This window comes from Salvelinus sp. IW2-2015, linkage group LG7 (assembly GCF_002910315.2).
Source record: "Salvelinus sp. IW2-2015 linkage group LG7, ASM291031v2, whole genome shotgun sequence".
NCBI lineage: Eukaryota > Metazoa > Chordata > Actinopteri > Salmoniformes > Salmonidae > Salvelinus > Salvelinus sp. IW2-2015.
In genome coordinates, this window is record NC_036847.1 from 11,358,574 (window position 1) to 11,377,067 (window position 18,494).

General features: G+C 41.8%; 1 protein-coding gene across 2 annotated transcripts; it reads right to left on the reverse strand.

The window, feature by feature from the left end:
* Positions 1–805: 805 nt before the first annotated feature.
* On the reverse strand, positions 806–17,838 carry tmem51a (transmembrane protein 51a). 2 transcript variants are annotated; one of them, XM_070444434.1, is made up of 4 exons: positions 17,758–17,838; positions 16,126–16,740; positions 9,635–10,087; positions 806–6,085 (listed from the first exon to the last, which is right to left on the reverse strand). In XM_070444434.1, the coding sequence occupies exons 3-4, from the start codon at positions 10,015–10,017 to the stop codon at positions 5,677–5,679; spliced, it is 792 nt and encodes a 263-aa protein (XP_070300535.1). In that variant the 5' UTR covers positions 10,018–10,087; positions 16,126–16,740; positions 17,758–17,838; the 3' UTR covers positions 806–5,676. The 2 variants fall into 2 exon arrangements, with proteins under 2 accessions (XP_070300535.1, XP_023846744.1); XM_023990976.2 differs by lacking the exon at positions 17,758–17,838 and having other exon boundaries at positions 16,126–17,008.
* Positions 17,839–18,494: the final 656 nt, after the last annotated feature.

Consider the following 18,494-nt stretch of genomic DNA (forward strand, 5'->3'; position numbering starts at 1 on the left):
AGAGCTTTCCACACCTGGATTGTGCCAAATTTGCCTATTATTCTTTTCAGAAATCATGTTCTGTCAAATTGGTTGTTGATCATTCCTAGAAAACCATTTTCACATCTTGCCATAGATTTGCATGTAGATTTATGCCAAAACTGTAACTCGGCCACTCGGGAACATTCACTGTCTTCTAGGTAAGCGAACACCAGTGTAGATTTGTTTTATGTTATTGTCCTGCTGAAAGGTGGATTCATCTCCCAGTGTCTGGTGGAAAGCAGACTGCACCAGGATTTCCTTTAGGATTTTGCCTGTGTTTAGCTCCCTTCCATTTCTTTTTTATTCTTAAAAACTCCCCAGTCCTTAATGATTACAAGCCTACCCATAACATGATGCAGTCATCAATATAGTTGAAAATATGGAGAGCGGTACTCAGTAATGTGTTGTGTGATTTGCCCCAAACATAACACTTAGTATTCAGGACAAAAAGTTTCTTGCCACATTTTCTGAAGTATTACTAGTGCCTTGTTGCAAACAGGATGCATGTTTTAGAATATTTTTATTCTATAGAGGCATCCTTCTTTTCACTCTGTCAATTTGGTTAGTATTGTGGAGAATCTACAATGTTGTTGATCCATCCTCAGTTTTCTCCCATCGCAGCCATTAAACTCAAAATGTTTTAAAGTTATCATTGGCTTCATGGTGAAATCCCTGAAATTCCTCTCTGGCAAAGGAGTTAGGAAGGACACCTGTATCTTTGTAGTGACTGGGTGTATTGATACACCATCCAAAGTGTAATTAATAACTTCACCATGCTCAAAGGGATATACAATGTCTGCTTTTTTATTTGTACCCATCTACCAATAGGTGCCCTGCTTTGCGAGACAATCCTACCTGGTCTTTGTGGTTGAATTGGTGTTTGAAATTCACTGCTCGACAGAGGGACCTTTCAGATAATTGTATATGTGTGGGGTACACAGATGTGGTAGTCATTAAAACAATCATGTTAAACACTATTATTGCACACAGAGTGAGTCCACACAAGTTATTATGCAACTTGTCAAGCACATTTTTACTCCTGAAATGAATTTAAGCTTGCCATAACAAAAAGAGTTGAATACTTGACCCCAGACATTTCAGCTTTTCATTTTTAATTAATTTGTAAAAATGTCAAAAAGGAATAATGTTTTTAGACATTATGGGATATTGTGTGTAGGCCAGTGATACTTTTTTAATTTCACCCATTTCAAATTCAGGCTGTAACAAACAAAATGTGAAAAGAGTCAAGGAGTGTGAATACTTTCTGAAGGCACTATATCACCTACAATATCTCAACCATACTGTATACAGTGCATTAGGAAAGTATTGAGACACTTTGACTTTTTCCACATTTTGTTACGTTACAGCCTTATTCTAAAAATGATAAAATTGTGTTTTCCCTTCATCAATCTACACACAATACCCCATAATGAGAGAGCAAAACCAGGTTTCTAAACATTTTAGCAAATTTATAAAAAATGTAAAACTGAAATATGACATTTACATAAGTATTCAGACCCTTTACTCAGTACTTTGTTGAGGCACCTTTGGCAGCCTCGAGTATTCTTTGGTATGATGCTACAAGCTTGGCACACCTGTATTTGGAGAGTCTTCTTCTCTGCAGATCCTCTCAAGCTCTGYCAGGTTGGTTGGGGAGCGATGCTGCACAGCTGTTTTCAGRTCTCTCCAGAGATGTTCGATCGGGTTCAAGTCCAGGCTTTGGCTGGGCCACTCGAGGACATTGAGTCTCGAAGTCACTCCTGCGATGTCGAGGCTGTGTGCTTCATGCTTCACCATAGGGATGGTGCCAGTTTTCCTCCAGACGTGACACATGTTTCATCAGACCAGAGAATCTTGTTTCTCATGGTCTGGGAGTCTTTAGGTGCCTTTTGGCAAACTCCAAGCTGGCTGTCATGTGCCTTTTATTGAGGAGTGGTTTCTGTTTAGCCACTCTACCATAAAGGCCTGATTGGTAGTGCTGCAGAGGTGGTTGTCCTTCTGGAATGTTCTCCCATCTCCACAGAGGAACTCTGGAGCTCTATAAGAGTGACCATCGGGTTCTTGGTCACCTCCCTGACCAAGGCACTTCTCCCCTGATTGCTCAGTTTGGCCGGGGGCAGCCAGCTCTAGGAAGAGTCTTGGTGGTTCCAAACTTCTTCCATTTAAGAATGATGGAGGTGACTGTGTTCTTAAGGAACCTTCAATGCTGCAGAAATGTGTTGGTACAGATCTGGGGAAGGGTACCTCGACACAATCCTGTCTCGGAGCTCTATGGACAATTCCTTCGACCTCATGGCTTTTCTCTGACATGCAGTGTCAACTGTGGGACCTTATATAGACAGGTGTGTGCCTTTCCAAATCATGTCCAATCAATCATATTTTCTACAGGTGGACTCCAATCAAGTTGTAGAAACATCTCAATGATGATCAATGGAAACAGGATGCACCTGAGCTCAATTTTGAGTCTCATAGCAAAGGGTCTGAGTACTTACATAAAGTATTTATTTTTAATACATTTCTAAAAACCTGTTTTCACTTTGTCGCTATGGGGTATATTGTGTGTAGATTGATGAGGAAAAACATTTTTTAATCCATTTTAGAATAAGGCTGTAACGTAACAAAATGTGAAAAAGTGAAGTGGTCTGAATATTTCCTGAAGGAACTGTATACTACAGGAAGTAAGGTACTGCCACGGTTAATGATTTCCCAGAAACACGTTAGTGTGGTTGCTGAAAATCAGTAAGTCGTCACAGGACCTATTTGCAATAAAACTGTGTGGTCGGAATAGTTTGAATTTATTTTTTACATTATTCATACTCAACTCCTTTACTGTACACAATAATGCATTGTTCTGAACTCGTCGAAGTCAACATAAACAGACAGAACTCCTCATACAAATACATACTTTCACAATACATACAAAAAGGAAATTTAGTCATACAAGCCAATCATATAGTTTACAAAGTATTTGAAATGATGTGAATAAATGTTATACATACAGCTGGTTGAGAGAAAAGTCCATTGAACTCATGAACAATGTTTCTGTTCCACATAAGAATATTCTTAAAAGGACAATACACTCCAAAATCTAAGTTTGTTAGATGTTTTTATACCTCAAAAGAAGTCTAATGTGAAGGTGGATCCATGTCCAACACCATTGATTGTATAGATACAGCTGTATTCCTCAATCCCAAATGAATGGAAAAGATGGACACCATGGTGCTTATCTCGATGCTGATCTGTTTATGAATGGAAAAGATGAGAACTATGGGCACAATTTTTCATTCATAAACAGATAAGCATCTCTGGTGCTCATTGTTATCATTCATTTGGGGTTGTGACATTATCGTTGGATCTACAAAACCAATGGAATGGGATGTGTACGTTGCTTAACATAATGCTTCTTTTGAGGTTTGAAAACGTCTGACAAACTTTCATTTTAGAGTGCAGTGTCCCCATAAGTACAGAACATGGTATGAAGCCACGGATTCCTCACAGCCAAAACTGGTCGCCCCCACACACACAGCACTGCCTAGGCATCACAACTACAAATACCGTCAACAATATTGTACAAAATCAATGTATAAAACTAAAATGTAGATGATGTGCATGCTATTTTACATGTATAAACTGTACTGAACAAAAATATAAAAACGTAACAATTTCAGATATTTTACTGAGTTACAGTTCTAACAAGGAAATCAGTTAATTGAAATAAATTCATTAGGCCCTAATCTACGGATTTCACGACTGGGCAGGGGCGCAGCCATGGGTGAGCCTGGGAGGGCATAGGCCCACCCATTTGGGAGCTAGGCCCAGCCAATCAAAATGAGTTTTTCCCCACAAAAGGGATTTATTAAAGACAGAAATACTCTTCAGCACAGATGTGGAGCTCCTGGGCTGGCGTGATTACGTGTAGTCTGCGGTTGTGAGGCCAGTTATCTAAAACGACATTGGAGGCGGCTTATGGTATAGAAATGAACATTTAAATTCTGGCAACAGTTCTAAAGGACATTCCTGCAGGCAGCATAATTGCACGCTCCTTCAAAATGTAACATCTAAGGCATTGTGTTGTGTGGCACATTTTAGAGTGGCATTTTTATTTCGTGCACCTGTGTAATAACTATGCTGTTTAATCATCTTCTTGATATGCCACATCTGTCAGGTGGATGGATTATCTTGGCAAAGGAGAAACGCTCACTAACAGGRATGTAAACAAATKTGTTCAGAAAATGAGAGAAATATGCTTTTTGTGCATATGGAACATTTCTGGGATCTTGTGTTTCAGGTCATGAAACATGGGACCAACACTTTACATGTTGCATTTATATTTTTGTTTAGCATAGTAATTCAACAATTCAATTCTAATTAAAAAAGCCTATTCTTGTTCTGTGTGCATAGGTATACATTTGCTAGTTTATTAAGTGTTCACTTACACAAAAAAGGCTACTATTGTGTACAGTTTGTGTTCCCATCTAAAAAGTAGTGAATAGTTGTTGAACAGGTTCATCAACATGACATCAGAAAATAGCATCCGTATGATAAGAAAATAACATTCTTAACTTCCAAAAACTTCATGGACTCGCTAATTTCCATACTCTCATAAGCATAAAACAAACAGGCTAGAGAGATAGGTACTGATGTATTTTCGCTCCACTAAACAAAACGGGGTCAAACCATGGACACCAGAAGTTCATTCTCTGAATACTCCTAATGAAAGTGCTGCCAGTCAAGGAGCTAGTGAAGAATAGTTCAAGAGTGATGAGTGAGTGAGCAATGCGTGCCATTATCCCAGCTGCTCAGAGAAAGTCCCCCTTGTGTTCTCCTCTATTGAGCAGAAGAAAAAAAAGTCAAGGAAAAGAGCTGGACTACACTACTGCCTTCAGAGCCCAACCCCATTTCACCATGGCTACAGGGTAAAGGCTTCTAACTACCCATGAGCCTCGGTCTCTCGCAATTGTCCTCTATTGACGAGCAACACAGGCAGCAACACACAAACACTGTCTGTCTGAGCAAGGCGGCCATTGATTCAGTCGCCAAATAGCACTTCTCCCAAAATGTGAGGAGCAGCTGTCTAAGTAGCTGTACAGAATACAAAAACACAGACATGAATAATACATCTATAACACGTGGCTGACTGGACTGAGGATGAAGACGGAACTTGAAATAATATATCAGACAGACGAAAATAAAATATGGTCAACTGCATACAAAAGGAGATTTGGACCAGAGTAAGTACTCGTTGTAAAGGAATAAAAGGCATCAAAGACACACCGAGTATTTCCCCCAATAATATTGATCCTTTGAACCGAGCTTCAATGTCCTTGTAAGCTTCAATGTCCTTGTAATCATAGTCGGAAATTGGATGTACTCTCTGTCCAAGTGTTCCCTCTGTCCAGCAACATTAGAGTTGCCCCAAAGATCTACTCAAATGCCAGTGCCTCACATATGGAAGTGCTCACTGCCCTTGAGTTGCAGGTCTAAAGAAAAGTCCTCAGCCAGGTAGGCATGACAAGTGCCATTGAGATGATTTAACCACAGATGCATGACAAGGGCCATCTGATCACATCTATAGTAGCACTGCACAACCAATCCACGCCTAGTGGGACGCAGCGGCTTCAGTAACCTGCTTTGAAACCTAGAAGGTGCCAAGTCTCAGAGCTGGGGTGCTTTGTCCTCATACATTGGTGGCGGAGTGAGCGGCTCAATAGAGATCCCTCCCGGTGGCTGAGAGTTATCCGTGTTATTCATAAAGAGCTTCTCCGATTTAATCCTCCGGATCTTAAGGGGAAGGAGCTTTAGGCCCGTTCGCCCAGGGCGGCGGTTAGGCACAGCAGAGGAGGCAGGGTTAGCGGAAGCAGGGTTAGCGGAAGCAGGTGACATCACCCATGTCTGGGTGACATCTGACCCTTCCAGCTCAATCTGCACACCGTCCACCAGGTCGTCGTAGGAGGGCAGCTGGGAGGAGCTGTGGCGCAAGTTGCTCTGGCGTATGGGGTACTCGCCGCTGCCTACCACCTCCTCGTAGCTGGGCACAGTGTACCTCTGGGATCGCTCCTCTGCCCTGTGGACATTCATACAGAAACACACAGACAGACATGAGTAACTATGCGCTTTCAGAATGGACTGTGTTCGTTTCTATATTGTTGATTCCGTGTGTACTCTAGGCTATGCCGTGTGTACTGATAAATACAGTCCTGATGGTTTTACATTGCTTTATTGCAACAGGTGCCCTGTTTATGTAATGGGGCTTGAACTTAAAAGTTACTTAAAGCACTAAAACATGGGTAACCAATGTTAATAGCAAAGTACCAGTGTCGGTGCAGGATTTTGCTCCAGCCAAAGCAAAGCCATTCACATGATCAAACGAAACAACTAACCACAGTGAACAAACAAACAAAACATGCAACAATTTCAAAGAATTTACTGAGTTACAATTCATAAGGATATGAATCAATTTAAAGAAATTCATCAGGCCCTAATCTATGGATTTCACATGAGTGGGAATACAGATATGCATCTGTTGGTCACAGATACCTTAAAAAAAAGGTAGAGGCATGGATCAGAAAATCAGTCAGTATCTGGTGTGGCCACCATTTGCCTCATGCAGCGCGACATCTCCTTCACATAGAATTGATCAGGCTGTTAATTGTGGCGTGTTGTCCCACTTCTCTTCAATGGCTGTGGGAAGTTGCTGGATATTGCCGGGAACTGGAACACGCCATCGTACCCGGCGATCCAGAGCGTCCAAAACATGCTCAATGGGTGACATGTCTGGTGAGTGTGCAGGCCATGGAAGAGCTGGGACATTTTCAGCTTCCAGGAATTGTGTCCAGATCCTTGCGACATGGGGGTCGTGCACTGGTGATGGCGGTGGATGAATGGCACGACAATGGGCCTCAGGATATCTAAAATTGCGCTGAGATAAAAATGGGGGCACTCTTTACATCTACCCGGTACAGTTGAAACTGGGATTCGTCCGTGAAGAGCACACTTCTCCAGTATGCCAGTGGCCATCGAAGGTGAGCATTTGCACACTGATGCCGAACTGCAGTCAGGTCAAGACCCTGGTGAGGACGACGAGCATGCAGATGAGCTTCCCTGAGACGGTTTCCGACAGTTTGAGCAGAAATTCTTAGGTTATGCAAACCCACAGTTTCATCAGCTGTCAGGGTGGCTGGTCTCAGACGATCCCGCAGGTGAAGAAGCCGGATGTGGAGGTCCTAGGCTGGCGTGGATACACGTGGTCTGTGGTTGTAAAGCCGGTTAGACGTACTGTCAAATTGTTTTAAACAATGTTGGCGGCAGCTTATGGTAGAGAAATTAACATTAAATTATCTGGCAACAGCTCTGGTGGATATTCCTGCGGTCAGCATGCATACACTCCCTCAAAACTTGAGACATCTGTGACATTGTGTTGTGTGACAAAACTGCACATTTAGAGTGGTCTTTTATTGTCCCCAGCACAAGGTGCACCTGTGTAATGCTAATGCTGTTTAATCAGCTTCTTGGCAAATGAGAAATGCTCACGTACAGGGATGCAAACAAATTTGTGCACACAATTTGAGACCGTGCAATCGGAAAGTCTTCAGACCCCTTCCATTTTTCCACATTTTGTTACAGCCTTTTTACCCACTTTTTCCTCCCCAATTTCTTCATATCCAATTGATAGTTACAGTCTTATCCCATCCCTGCAACTCCCGTACGGACTCGGGAGAGGCGAAGGTCGAGAGCCGTGCGTCCCCCGAAACATAACCTCGCCAAGCTGCACCAATGTGTTGGAGGAAACACTGTATACCTGGCAACCATGTCAGCGTGCCTGCACCCGGCACGCCATTGGAGACGCTGGAGCACGATGGGACAAGGACATCCCTGACCGGCCAAACCCTCTCCAAAGCTGGACAACTCTGGGCCAATTGTGCATCGCCTCATGGGTATCCCGGTCGCGACACAGCCCAGTATCGAACCATGATCTGTAGGAACACAGCTAGCCCTGTGATGCAGTGACTTAGACCGCTGCGCCACTCGGGAGGCTCCAGTTGATTGGACTCCACCTGTGGTAAATTCAATTGATTGGACATGATTTGGAAAGGCACACGCCTGTGTATATAAGGTCCCCCAGTTGACACTGCATGTCAGGGCAAAAACCAAGCCATTAGGTAGAAGGAATTGTCCGTAGAGCTCCGAGACAGGATTGTGTCGAGGCACAGATCTGGGGAAGGGTACCAAAAAATGTCTGCAGCATTTATTAAGGTCCCCAAGAACACAGTGTCCTCCATCTATTTTAAATGGAAGAAGTTTGGAACCACCAAGACTCCTCCTAGAGCTGGCCGCCTGGCAAAATTGAGAAATTGGGGGAGAAGGGCCTTGGTCAGGGAGGTGACCAAGAACCTGATGGTCACTCTGATAGAGCTTCAGAGTTCCTCTGTGGAGATGGCAGAACCTTCGAGAAGGACAATCATCTCTGCAGCACTCCACCAATCAGGCCTTTATGGTAGAGTGGCCAGACAGAAGCCACTAACTCAGTAAAAGGCACATGACAGCCAACTTGGAGTTTGCTAAGTATCACCTATAGACTCTCAGACTATGAGAAACAAGACTCTCTGGTCTGATGAAACCAAGATTGAACACTTTGGTCTAAATGCCAAGTGTCTTGTCTGGAAGAAACCTGGAACCATCCCTATGGTGACGCATGGTGGTGGCAGCATCACGCTGTGGGGATGTTTTTCAGCAGCGGGGACTGGGAGACTAGTCAGGATCGAGGGAAAGATGAAGTACAGAGAGATCCTTGATGAAAACCTGCTTCAGAGCTCTCCGGTTCACCTTCCAACAGGACAACGACACTAAGCACACAGCCAAGACAACGCAGAAGTGGCTTCGGGACACGTCTCTGAATGTCCTTGAGTGGCCCAGCCAGAGCCTGGACTTGAACCCGTTCGAACATCTCTGGAAAGACCTAAAAATAGCTCTGCAGCAACGCTACCCATCCAACCTGCCAGAGCTTGAGACGATCTGCAGAGAATGGGAGAAACTCCCCAAATACAGGTGTGACAAGCTTGCAGCGTCATACCCAAGAAGACTCGAGGCTGTAATCGCTGCGAAAGGTGCTTCAACAAAGTACTGAGTAAAGGGTCTGAATACTTATGTAAATGTGATTTGTTTTTTATATTTGCAAAAAACATTTAAACCTGTTTGTGTGTATGGAACATTTCTGGGCTCTTTTATTTCAGCTCATGAAACATTGGACGAACACTATACATGTTATATTTATATTTTTGTTCCGTGTAGTTGAATCAGCTGAACATGTGTTAGCCCTCATAGGTTAAAGGGCAATATTCATCTCCAGCACCACCACAAACATCAATACATGTGAGAACGGCAAGTTTCTATTTTTTGTAGTCAAAAATATAGAAATAAGTGTTTCTGATGACATCATCCGGAAACACTGATGGCGCCATCTGGTGTGCATCATGCAATGTTACACATCTAGGAGCAGTCAAACGGTTAGTAAAGTAATAAAGGGATTGCCCACCCCTGCACTGAACCCTGAGCAAACAAACCTGCTGAGATCATTAATTAGCGTACAAACTAACTCAGTAGCTACAGTACTCACGCCTCTCCGTCGTCCTCACTGGCAGCTTCGTTGCCTGCCCCCAGAGTCTGGGCATCTAGGAGCACCTGCTGCTCCCGCTGCTTGTTCCTCATCCCCAGGCACAGAGACAGCAGGAGCATGGCCACTCCAGCACCGACCAGTACAAAGGCCACCGATGAAGTCCTCCCCCTAGTGTCCGGTTTCGGGTTCCCTCCTCCATTGCCACTGCTGTTGTTCCCGGCCATGTCGGAGGGCACCACACTCCACACGATCATGACAATGCCCAGGGCCACCAGTCCCACCCCCAGGGCACACAAGGCATACTGGGAACCCGAGTTTCCGGGACTGTTGTTGTGGTTGCTGGTAACATGGGGGTTTGGGGGCACCTCAACGCTGGAGTGCATTTTCCCCAAAACGTAGGCCCACCTAGTGTTCAGCTAGGTCAGCTAGCTGCTTCACACCTGGGGTCAAAGACTGAGGAGAGAAACGGTTGATTAGGGCACAAATAGAACACTGATACAGTAAAGAGGTTAATATGTGGGGTTAACAAGAGGTCGACCGATTAATCGGAATGGCCGATTAATTAGGGCCGATTTAAAGTTTTCATAACAATCGGAAATCGGTAATTGTGGACGCCGATTTTGCCAGATTTTTTTTTTTTTTTTACACCTTTATTTAACTAGGCAAGTCAGTTAAGAACACATTATTTTCAATGACGGCCTAGGAACGGTGGGTTAACTGCCTTGTTCAGGGGCAGAACGACAGATTTTTACCTTGTCAGCTCAGGCATTCAATCTTGCAACCTTACGGTTAACTAGTCCAACGCTCTAACCACCTGCCTCACGAGGAGCCCGCCTGTTACGCGAATGCAGTAAGAAGCCAAGGTAAGTTGCTAGCTAGCATTAAACTTATCTTATAAAAAACAATCAATCAATCATAATCACTAGTTATAACTACACATGGTTGATGATATTACTAGTTTATCTAGCGTGTCCTGCGTTGCATATAATCGATGCAGTGCGCATTCGCGAAAAAGGACTGTCGTTGCTCCAACCTGTACCCAACCATAAACATCGACGCCTTTCTTAAAATCAATACACAGAAGTATATATTTTTAAACCTGCATATTTAGCTAAAAGAAATCCAGGTTAGCAGGCAATATTAACCAGGTGAAATTGTGTCACTTCTCTTGCGTTCATTGCACGCAGAGTCAGGGTATATGCAACAGTTTGGGCCGCCTGGCTCATTGCGAACTAATTTGCCAGAATTTTACGTAATTATGACATAACATTGAAGGTTGTGCAATGTAACAGGAATATTTAGACTGATGGATGCCACCCGTTAGATAAAATACGGAACGGTTCCGTATTTCACTGAAAGAATAAATGTTTTGTTTTCGAGATGATAGTTTCCGGATTCGACCATATTAATGACCTATGGCTCGTATTTCTGTGTGTTATTATGTTATAATTAAGTCTAAGATTTGATACAGCAGTCTGACTGAGCGATGGTGGGCACCAGCAGGCTCGTAAGCATTCATTCAAACAGCACCTTTGTGCGTTTTGCCAGCAGCTCTGCTGTTTATGAATTCAAGCCCATCAACTCCCGAGATTAGGCTGGTGTAACCGATGTGAAATGGCTAGCTAGTTAGCGGGGTGCGTGCTAATAGCGTTTCAAACGTCACTCGCTCTGAGACTTGGAGTAGTTGTTCCCTTGCTCTGCATGGGTAACGCTGCTTCGAGGGTGGCTGTTGTCGATGTGTTCCTCGTTCGAGCCCAGGTAGGAGCGAGGAGAGGGACGGAAGCTATACTGTTACACTGGCAATACTAAAGTGCCTATAAGAACGTCCAATAGTCAAAGGTATATGAAATACAAAATGGTATAGAGAGAAATAGTCCTATAATAACTACAACCTAAAACTTCATACCTGGGAATATTGAAATCTCATGTTATTAAAAGGAATCACCAGCTTTCATATGTTCTCATGTTCTGAGCAAGGAACTTAAACGTTAGCTTTCTTACATGGCACATATTGCACTTCTACTTTCTTCTCCAACACTTTGTTTTTGCATTATTTAAACCAAATTGAACATGTTTCATTATTTATTTGAGGCTAAATTGATTTTATTGATGTATTATATTAAGTTAAAATAAGTGTTCATTCAGTATTGTTGTAATTGTCATTATTACAAATACATTTTAAAGATCGTCCGATTAATCGGTATCGGCCTTTTTTGTCCTCCAATAAATCGGTATCGGTATTGGCGTTGAAAAATCATAATCGGTCGACCTCTAGTTAACAATATTATTTCAATACAAATCCAAATATAAGAGTAAATGGGGAAAATTATGGCACTCAAACTGTAATGGAATTTGGATAGAGAATCATTGTTCCAATAACTTCAATATAGTCCAATTTAAAACAAATTGGTGAGAGAAAAAAAGCACACACTTGCCCTACACCTCACCCTACACCTCACCATTTCACTATTCCCTTGCATTTGAATAGGCTTCTCTATCAATAGATCCTACAGCTAGAGTTGGGTGGGCAATATGCCTTTCCTTTGTTTAAGATGATGCGACTGCCAGCAGCTTCTGTCTCCTGTGAACATTAGCACCTACTTGCCATTGAGCCAAAACTTACACGGAGTTGGAAAACTCCCGCATGCAGACTTTATAATAATAAGGTGTGTTTTTATGGCAAGATTTAACAGCACAGACTCCTAGGTACAGGAACATCTTGCACAATGTCAAGTTGTTCAGTAGAATTAAGAAATGCCATTCAAAGCCGTTTTACAGGGATTTTATTTGGAATGTCACTTTTCTGGAAACGGGATGAAGTCAGTATATTTTGAGTGGCTTTCATTTAAAAAAAAAATAATAATAAAATAAAACACTCCAGGACTATTCAGACTGCTGATAAACACTCTTCTCATCTTTCTATCAAAAATAGAACTGCCATGTACGACAAATGCATTTCAGAATATATTTTCCAAGAGAATCTTAGAATACATCATTTAAGATATAAAATGTTTCTGAAAAGTTTGAAGAACATCCCAGAACAAGCACACAAAATGTAGTGAATTCACAATCTTCTGAAGCTAAGATATGATACATTATTATCCATCACAACTGTTATGGATGTCATAACGCTGAAAAAGGATACTGACAATGAAGAGGGAAACCAATACTAGACCATGTAAAACCTTGATTAAAGTTAGATTTACAGAGAATGTTTCAAGATGATCCAATGGAATGTGCATGTTTTACAAAAACTTTTCCTAAAAAATGTAATGGATGTTACATTGTCTTTCCCAGTCTTCCCCCTTATATTTGACCTTCCCACGGTATTGCCTGAATATGGGTGCTCCTGTGTGTTTATCTTTACGAGAGCAAGAACGGTTACTCATAAAACCAGACATGCATTTTGCAACCCGAATCACCAGATTAGAAAATACATTTACCCCCATGACAATTACCTGTCTCAGTTACAGTATGGTTAACTAACTGCTAAGTCCTTAACGGTTATAAATCAGCAGTTATTCATTTTACAGGCCTAACCGCCAGCGGGCGAGTGGCGTTTTACAATTCAAGACGTGATTTGCATCTCTTCCGGGTAGCCCCCATTCAGAGGACTGCTATAAGCCCTCGGCAAGCCATCTAGCCATGAGTTCACTTGAAAGACAATAGCAAAGCATTTTTTTAAATCACAAATATGGCCTGCCACCTTTCAGGTAACCACAGCAAGCTGTTTTTGTTGTTATAAAGGGTGCTATTCAAATAGCCACCCTTTTCCTTGACAGCTTTGCACACTCTTGGCATTCTCTCAACCAGCTTCACCTGGAATGCTTATCCAACAGTCTTGAAGGAGTTCCCACATATGCTGAGCACTTGTTGGCTGCTTTTCCATCACTGTGGTTCGACTCATCCCAAACCATCTCAATTTGGTTGAGGTCGGTGAATTGTGGAGGCCAGGTCATCTGATGCAGCACTCCAGCACTCTCCTTCTTGGTAAAAATAACTCCAGGCTGTGTTGGGTCATTGTCCTGTCGAAAAACAAATGATAGTCCCACTAAGCGCAAGCCAGATGGGATGGCGGATCGCTGCAGAATGCTGTGGTAGCCATGCTGGTTAAGTGTGCCTTGAATTCTAAATAAGTCAGACAGTTTCACCAGTAAAGCACCCCCACACCATAATACCTACTCCTCCATTCTTTACGGTGGGAAATACACATGCAGAGATCATCCTTTCACCCACACCGCATCTCACAAAGACACGGCGGTTGGAACCATAAATCTCAAATTTGGACTCGTCAGACAAAGGACAAATTTCCACTGGTCTAAATCTCCATTGCTTGTGTTTCTTGGCCCAAGCAAGTCTCTTCTTCTTATTGGTGTCCTTTAGTTGTGTTTTTTTTGCAGCAATTCGACCATGAAGGCCTGATTCACACAATCTCCTCTGAACAGTTGATGTTGAGATGTGTCTGTTACTTGAACTCTGAAGCATTTATTTGGGCTGCAATTTCTGAGGCTGGTAAATCTAATGAACTTATCCTCTGCAGCAGAGGTAACTCTGGGTCTTCCATTCCTGTGGCGGTCCTTATGAGAACCAGTTTCATCATAGCGCTTGATGGTTTTTGCGACTGCAGTTGAAGAAACGCTTAAAGTTCTTGACATTTTCTGTAATGACTGACCTTCATGTCTTAAAGTAATGATGGACTGTCATTTCTCTTTGCTGATTTGAGCTGTTCTTGTTCATATTATGGCAAGATCAAGTCCATATTATGGCTTCATSTTTTACCAAATAGGGCCATCTTCTGTATACCATCCCTACCTTGTCACAACACAACTGATTGGCTCAAACGCATTAAGGAAAGAAATTCCACAAATTAATTTAAGAAGGTACACCTGTTCATTGAAATGCATTCCAGGTGACTACCTCATGAACCTGGTTGAGAGAATGCATAGAGTGTGCAAAGCTGTCATCAAGGAAAAGGGTGGCTATTTGAAAAATCTCAAATATAAAATAGAATTTGAATTGTTTAACACTTTTTTGTTTAACACATGATTCCATATGTGTTATGTCATAGTTTTGATATCTTCACTATGATTCTACAATAAATAGTACAAATAAAGAAAAACCCTTGAATGAGTAGACGTGTCCAACCTTTTGACTGGTACTGTACTTTAGAACGATTTAGACATGATTTGCGGGAAAATTAAAAGAGGGACCTTACATCAAAACCTCATCATGGTGAGGACATTAACAGTGAGATGTCCAAAGCCATTTTGTTAAATATTGTATTTCTTTGATTAAAATAAGTTACCCAGACTTGAGCTTTTAAGAGTTAATTAATCATCCACATTACCAAACTTTGCTTTGTGTCAGCAATTGGACATTGTTCTTATGGGGGGGGGGGGGGGCTAGTTACCCCACATTATCCTATGCATGCCTTGATACCCTCAATCTGACAGATTACAAATTGCTAGGGCCAGCAAAATAATACTTTTGTGTGCATGTCTGGACTTGCTAAGAGAGAGAGAGAGCAAGGAACAACTGATATAGAATTACTAGCACACTGAAGAATGTGTGGTATGACCAAAACCCCACCCCACCCTGTACAACTAGGCCTAAAAGTAATTTCAAAATAACAGCTGTTATTTTTTTAGGGGGACATTTTCTTGAACAGTCAATATGTAACCTAGCCTCATACATCTGGCTGGTTGTACACAGTTGTGTAACCCAAACGTGCACAAAACTGTGCCACAATGACATAAGGAAAATACTTGGAATAACTTTAAAAGCCTTGTAGCAATTTCAGAATACCATTCCAGGTGCCTACTCTCAGCAGCTTAAAATGTTCAGAACTCTATTGACAGCCCATTGGAAAATGTTAAATAACAGTGCCCACGTTTGTGGAAATAAAAAAAAGTGAGAGAGTGACAAGTCGACCTAAGCAACGAAAAAGTTAAATCTCCTTTGCAACTGTATTCGATTTGTTCTGTTTTTTACAGAATTACATTTTGGCAGACATTTGAGGTAGCATTGATTTGTCAACTTGTGAAGTTCTGTATCCATTACAACGTGCATGTATTTCTAAAGATGTGTAGAAGTTAGAACAGAAGTAGCTAACACATGCATGCAGTGCCCTGTTGAAGTTGAGAAGTACACGAATGGAAGTGTGATGACATTACGAAGTATTTCAGCACAGTCACATTCCAGTGCATTGATAGCCCACAAAATGCATATGTCGATGAGAGAGGTAATGTCTAGGGTAGTAATGTGTACAGACGCCACATTCTACTAAATTAGATACTTAGCCCAGCTATCACGCTGGCTACACAGGCGTGTTCTGCAAACAAATAGATTAACCCATAACATTATCGCTCTAATATTCAGACTATAGCCTACTACTACGCGAAGTATGAATCAAAGGTACTGAACTGATAAAAACAACGGTTTGTAAAAATGAAGACAATATGATACAATGGGTGGAAAATAGACGCCCTTACCTTTGCATGCTGACGATACATTCCAAAGTGTTTTCTTTCTTCGAAGTTGATCACCCGCGATCAAGGGAATTACTGTACGTAGCCTAACTATTTCTTGGAAATATACTAACCAAGCCACATTTCTAACCAGAAACTTTCTTCGACGGACCTATAGACGACTGATGTGATCACGTCACAAAAACAATGCGCGCGCTTCAATGGGGCAAAAGGCCGTGTGCCGATTGCGAGCAACATTGGGCGGATTCGATTATGCTGAACTGCGGGGCGCTGGTCTATGGCCCGTGATGTGAACGAGGGAAGAGCGCTTTCTCAAATGAACAGAAATCTGCGTCAGTCATGTTGTCAACAATGCAACATGGTGCATCGTCCCAAAAAAATACAAGCTACAATCCCTTTACGATAAAATATAGACTATGTTTCAATTTTCAAACAAGGTTTTATTGGCAAGGTAGATAAAGCGTGTATATCAAAAGCAATCACTTTTGCATGGGAAAACACAGAATCGTACTCATAACTACACGTGCTTAATTAAGTCCCCTTGATTTTGAGMCAACTTCGCAGTCAGACAGAGTTCACGCCTGGGAGGCAGCTCCATTCAGCTAGTTTTATCTTGTTCTGTATATAAACAAAAATAATACACATAAATCTTGTTATTGATACCATGTCTTCTTTTGAGGTGTTTTGACTAATGTCACGTCCGTGCTAATATGGCAAAAATGCTCTAGCTAGCTAACCAACAAAGGTAACAATGTATTTGAGAGACAAGTGCTCATTGTGCAAATGTATTTATGTTTTATATAGTTAATAGTTAATTTGTTGTCAACAATCTAAGCCTGTGGAATTCAAACTTTTTCAGCCAGGTCAAAAAAAAGACCCCACCCACCCCAAAATCTCATGACACAACCTAAAATCCTTACATTTCGATTTGTACTCCAACAAATAACCTTCAATTCATAACATTTTCATAACATACATTGTATTTTCATAACATACATTGTATTTTTCAAATCATCTTTCTTGAAAACGTGTGTGTATTGGCTCATGCAATAATCTGCACTCTTAATGCTTTGGAGACCCGACTCCAGTTTCCTGCAACGTCGCGGCCCCGACTTTGAATACCACGGATCTAAACCAACTCCTCTGTATTCGCCCATATTTTTGCCAGCCTGGTTTCATATGACATGGCAAATTTAAATCCGGGACACTCAAACTAGTATATGTTACGTTTAATGTGGTTAGATAAAACAGATGGTTACTTCAGGCAGAAACGAAAGTAGGGTGGGCGTATAACATGAACATCTAGCAACCCAAAGGTTGCGAGTTCGAAACTCATCATGAGCAACTTTTCAACTACTTGCTACTTAGCATGTTAGCTAACCCTAACTTTAACCCATTTGGCTAACTCTTCCTCTAACCTTAACTATTTTAGCTAACACTTCACCTAACCGGAACCCTTTAACTTAACTTCTAAACTTAACCCTAACCATTAGCCTAGCTAACATTTGCTGCCTAGCCACCTAGACAGAATTTGTAACATATAGGGCTCTATTCAATCTTTATCGCTCAAGTGTTAGATTGTGAAATACAATTGTAAAAGTAATTTACGGTTGAGCTGACAAATGCAGCGTTTACCGTGAATGTAGTTTCCGCTAATGAAGGAACATTGCCTTTACATTTTAATCACGCTGTAACGCTGAACTTCCGCAATATGGGGTGCACCGGTCTATGGACCGTGACGTGAACGGGCAAAAGCGGTGAGGGAGAGGTGCCCTTCTCAAATTTAACAGTAATCTGCAACTCTCAGTCATGTTGTCAACAAGGCAGCATGGTGCATCGTCCAGAAACATACAACATCTAATTTCCATAAAAGATGTTATACTTTTCGAACTCGTTTTCATCAAAGCGTTTTTATGAAAAGCATTCTCTTTGCATGTGAAAACACAGAAACTTACTCATTACTCCACATGCTTAAAATCTATCCTAGGTAACGTAACTTTTGTTTTGAGCCGACTTAGCTTTGGGCTTTGAACAAGGCACCTGGTTCATGCCCAGGGGCCTGTTGCACAAAACTAGGATAAGGGATTAAGCCAGGATATCTTGGTGATCCTGGCTCAATTGATCCGTAATCCGGTTGCACTAAAGATGGATAGGGGGCAGGAGGATATGTTATGGTATAAATTACCATGGAGATTTATTMTGTGGAGCTAGCCTGCTCCAGACCAGGCTAAATTCCAGGATCTATTTAATCTCATCCCTAATGTCAGTCAGCAGTCACCACAAATGGAAACCAATAGTTATTTCACTGCTCACTATACATTGTTATCACATATAACTAGACCCACTGTTATTATTTAAACGTTTGTGATCTT